This window comes from Aythya marila (assembly GCF_965140915.1).
Source record: "Aythya marila genome assembly, contig: HAP1_HAP1_SCAFFOLD_202, whole genome shotgun sequence".
Classification (NCBI taxonomy): domain Eukaryota; kingdom Metazoa; phylum Chordata; class Aves; order Anseriformes; family Anatidae; genus Aythya; species Aythya marila.
In genome coordinates, this window is record NW_028136626.1 from 353152 (window position 1) to 357875 (window position 4724).

A 4724-nucleotide genomic window follows, 5' to 3' on the forward strand; every position below is an offset into this window, starting at 1 on the left:
GCAAAGACCCTGCTGCCTTCAGGTGCTGTCAGCCCTGAGGCCTTGGGGACACCTCGAGGGAGCCCAACGGCACAGAGCAAGCAAGCAAAGCGGGTGCTGTGCTGCTGAGCTGGGCCGGGCTCCTGGGCCCAAGGGGAGCTCCTAGCAAGCGGGCAGCGCATCAGAGAGACAGCTCTGCCCAGGAGCAGCTCCTCTGCACAGCGCAGAAGGGCTGGGGGCTCTGACAGCAGCTGGCACGGGGAGAGGAGAGAAGGAAAGAGGGCTTGTGAGGAGCTCAACAACAGAGGGCAGCGTGTAGTAGGACACATCTGCAGGCTCTTGACACTGTGAGTCTCTGGCAGCAGAGCAATGCAGGTGGGGTTGCCAGAGGGGTCTTCTACAGCTGGCACATTCGATGGCTGATAATATCTGTCGGGATGGGTCTCTCTGTTTCTGAAGTGTTTTAGAGAATGGCATTATGAGGAAGCATTTCAAGAGGAAGATTGACTCTTGGTTTATCTGAAGGGTAAGGCTTTTTCTTCAGTCTGTGTTTTGAGATTCCTGCCATGGAGGGGAGGCAGATTTCATAGTAATGGATTATTGGGGTTGTACAGCAGACTGAGGCTCCTGGAGCATTGCATTGAAAAATCAAAGTGCCAGTTATTAATTTTGTGAAGTCCCTTCCCACACCTCATCCCACAGACTGCACTAACATCATCATTGTGGTCCTCTCAGGTTTTATCCTAGCTGACCTTAGGAGCTGCAAACCCTCTGTGATACCCAGTGCCCTGTCTTTGAGAGGTGTCTGCAGGCCAAAGCAGAGCACACAGCATTTGCAATGAGCAGGAGCTGCCTCCTCTGCAGGCAGAGCTGCAGCACAGGAGGGTCTGCTGAGTGTCCGTCTGTCCCTCCCTGGCCTTGCCTCCCCTGGCAGCAGCACGCTGGTTTTCCTCCTGGCTTCTCCACCTGGCCGTGCTACTGCTGTTCTTGTTTCCAGGCATTAAAAGGAGCTTGGAGACAGGTCAAGGGAGGTGACCCTCCCCGTCTACTCTGCCTTGGTCAGGCCTCACCTGGAGTGCTGTGTCCAGTTCTGGTCTGCCCGGTGCAAGAAAGACAGGGATCTCCTGGAAAGAGTCCAACGGAAGGCCACAAAGATGATACGGGGCCTGGAGCATCTTCACTATGAGGAAAGGCTGAAACCTGGGTCTGTTCAGCCTTGAGAAGAGAAGACTGAGAGGGGATCTTATCAATGTTTACAAATATCTTAGTGTGGGAGACAGAGGGATTTGGCCAACCTTTTTTCAGTGGTTTGTGGGGACAGAACATGGAGCAAATAGCCAAAACATGGAGCACAGGAAGTTCCGCACCAACATGCGAAAGAACTTCTTCATGGTGAGGGTGATGGAGCTCTGCAACAGGCTGCCCAGGGAGGTTGTGGAGTCTCCTTCTCTGGAGATATTCAAGGCCTGTCTGGATGCCTACCTGGGCAGCCTGCTCTAAGGAACCTGCTTTGGCAGGGGGGTTGGACCAGATGATCTCTTGAGGTCCCTTCCAACCCCTGCAATTCTGTGATTCTGGCTGGGGATGGGGTTTCACATGCACATGAAGTGAACCCTTGGTGTGCTTGGGGAATGGCAAATACAGGGACAGGGTGAGGTGTCTGGAGATGTGCACTCTGAGTCTGGATTCAGCAGTGTCCTGCTTCTTTTCAGGTGAACATGTGAGCATAATTATCCTACAGCTCATACACATGCCAGCAGAAGAGACCAGCCTCTATAGACAGATCGGCTGTCCCCTCTGAAAGTACAACCTGAACTAAAGGGACAGTACCTTTGCCTCTGAAGATTCACAGGATTTCACTTGGAATGCAACAGAAGTGCCCAGGATTTATGCCTTATAGACAGTCCTCAGGTGTGGTGGGGCAGCTAGAACATAATATAGAAAATATAAATCCACCTATGTTCTTCATCTCTTGCTGTAGGTCAGGACTGACTCCTGCATTGTCCAGAGCAGAGTTGCCTGCTCCCATGGAGGCCCTAAGGCAGCATCACTAATATGGCATGAAAAAGACCCGCCAAAGGTCTACGAATATTTGCAGAGGGAGGCTTAAAAGAGAAATGGAAATTATTCCTCTCACATAACTCTGTGGTAAATAGTCTTCCTCTGTCTTGAGCAGGACTCCGTGGCAGAACCTGTAAATGTCCAACAGCAGCTCTGTGAGTGAGTTCCTCCTGCTGCCATTTGCAGCCATGCGGGAGCAGAAGCTCCTGCACTTCGCGCTTTTCCTGGGCATCTACCTGGCTGCCCTCCTGGGCAACGGACTCATCCTCACCGCTGTAGCCTGCGACCACCGCCTCCACACCCCCATGTACTTCTTCCTCCTCAACCTCGTCCGCCTCGACCTGGGCTGCATCTCTACCACTCTGCCCAAAGCCGTGGCCAATTCCCTCTGGGACACCAGGGCCATCTCCTATCAAGGCTGTGTTGCACAAGTCCCTTTCATAGTCTTCTTTTTTGATGCAGAGTATTCCCTTCTCACTGTCATGGCCTACGACCGCTACGTTGCCATCTGCAAGCCCCTGCATTATGGGAGCCTCCTGGGCAGCAGAGCTTGTGCCCAGATGGCAGCAGCTGCCTGGGGCAGTGGCTTTCTCAATGCTGTCCTGCACATGGCCAACACATTTTCCCTGCCCCTCTGCCACGGCAATGCTGTGGACCAGTTCTTCTGTGAAACCCCCCAGATCCTCAAGCTCTCCTGCTCAGATGCCTACCTCAGGGAAGTTGGGGCACTTGTCTTTAGTGTTTCTTTAGTTTTTGGTTGTTTTGTTTACATTGTGGTGTCCTATATGCTGATCTTTAGAGCGGTGATGAGGATGCCCTCTGAGCATGGCCAGCACAAAGCCTTTTCCACATGCCTCCCTCACCTGGCTGTGGTCTCCCTGTTTCTTAGCACTGGCATATTTGCCTACCTGAAGCCTCCCTCCATTTCTTCCCCATCCCTGGATCTGGTGGTGGCTGTTCTATACTCAGTGTTGCCTCCAGCAGTGAACCCCCTCATTTACAGCATGAGGAACAAGGAGATCAAGCATGCAGTAAGGAAACTATTTGAATACATCTTTCTTCAGCAGAAATAATGTGCATATAATACTAACAGGACACACAGGATTTCTGAAAAAAAGACTCCATGCAAATTCTAGAAAGTAATTTTCTTTATTATTATTTCCTCTAACTTGTGGCTTTGATTTAATGTTATTCTAAGTCTCTTAATTTTTATTTTATTATTATTATTATTATTATTATTATTATTATTATTATTATTATTATTATTATTATTATTATTATTATTAAGTCAATAATTTCAAATACCTTTACAATCAATATTCATGTTTAAATAAAGACAATAAAGAAACTGGGAGAAATTCATTGGTCTCAACTGCAATCTCTTCCCATCACCAGTGCCTCCAGCTGTGAACCCCCTCATCTACAGCATGAGGAACCTGGAACTAAGGGATGCAGTGAGGACGCCATTTCAATACATGTTCTTCAGCTTCTTCACCTATAACAATTATCCTATAATCAGAAACACCTATTTTTCTCAGATTTTTTTTTCTTAGTTTACATTTGTCTGTGTTATTATTTTCACTAACTATTGTTTCTGATATAAATAATATTATTCTTAGCCTTCTACTTGTTAAAGATTTACCTATAGAACCAGGCTTCCTGTGTAGATAAAGACAATAAAGAATCCAGCAGAAATTCATTGGTCTCAGCTGCCATGTCTTCCCATCTCCTCTGGAGCTGGGGGAGCAAACCCCGGCACGCAGGAGGGGCTCAGGGACAAGAGCCCAGCTGACACATGAACGAGCAGCCCTGGTGGCCCTCGGGGCTGCCCCTCACTGCCCGCTGGGTTCTGCCTCTCTGCTGCCTTCGGGTCGGGGCTGCTGCTTCCCTGGAGCCATGGCCAGCAGCAGGATGTGGCCTTTTCACTGCTGTTTTCTTTTGGCTTCCACATTGGTCTCTTGTGTTTCTTGTATTTGGGTTAGACTTTATATCTCATGTAATTTGATGCCAGTCCTGTTGTCTCTGCATTGGCATCCATGTCCCAGCAGGCAGCAGCAGGCACTGTGCAGTCCTCTGTCACAGCTGGCCTCCCTGCTAGCACCAAACAAAAACCAAACAGTAACAAAAGGGGCTGTTCAGGGCAAACCAAGAAGCCTGGATGCCTCTTCCAATGCTACTGTCTGGAATAGAGAGAAGGGGTTCCTCCTTGCTCTTCTGTTTTCTGGGCCTCTTCATGGAGTAAAGAACACAGGCTGAAAATCCCAGGGTGATCTGTGAGGGATCAAGGGCTGCACCAAGAGCTCTCTTTATGGTGGCACTTGCCAAAGTAGACAACTGGATTCATCTGCATGGGACTACACCCCCTGTAGCGGGGCTGATGGCCGATGCAGGCCTGGAGAGGAATCTGGAGCTGCCAGGAGAAGTCAGAAGATCTGCAGGAACAAGGTGTTCAGTGGGCAGTGATTAGAACCTCATAAAATGAGTGATCATCCAAAAAAGGTTTTGGTAAAGGAAAAGGCGAATTTGAGGAGACAATGGGCTAAAGCAGGGCTCTGCAATGCCAGAAGTGGTGGTGAAGAGTCATCAGGCAAAGGCCCATAAGACTGCAGAGTAACTGAGGATAAGCATTTTGAAGTGCTGTGGGCAAGGTCTGGTGCAGCACTTGCCTGCCCTTTGTGCCCTTA

At 49.4% G+C, this 4724-nt stretch overlaps 1 protein-coding gene across 1 annotated transcript; it reads left to right on the top strand.

Annotated features, from left to right (window-relative positions):
- Positions 1-2228: 2228 nt before the first annotated feature.
- Positions 2229-3071, top strand: LOC309891672 (olfactory receptor 14A16-like; the record flags this gene model as incomplete). The annotated part of the gene is made up of 1 exon (XM_082786013.1): positions 2229-3071. A coding segment is annotated over one exon (843 nt), but the record flags the coding sequence as incomplete, so codon positions are not given.
- Between the last annotated feature and the right edge of the window lie 1653 nt (positions 3072-4724).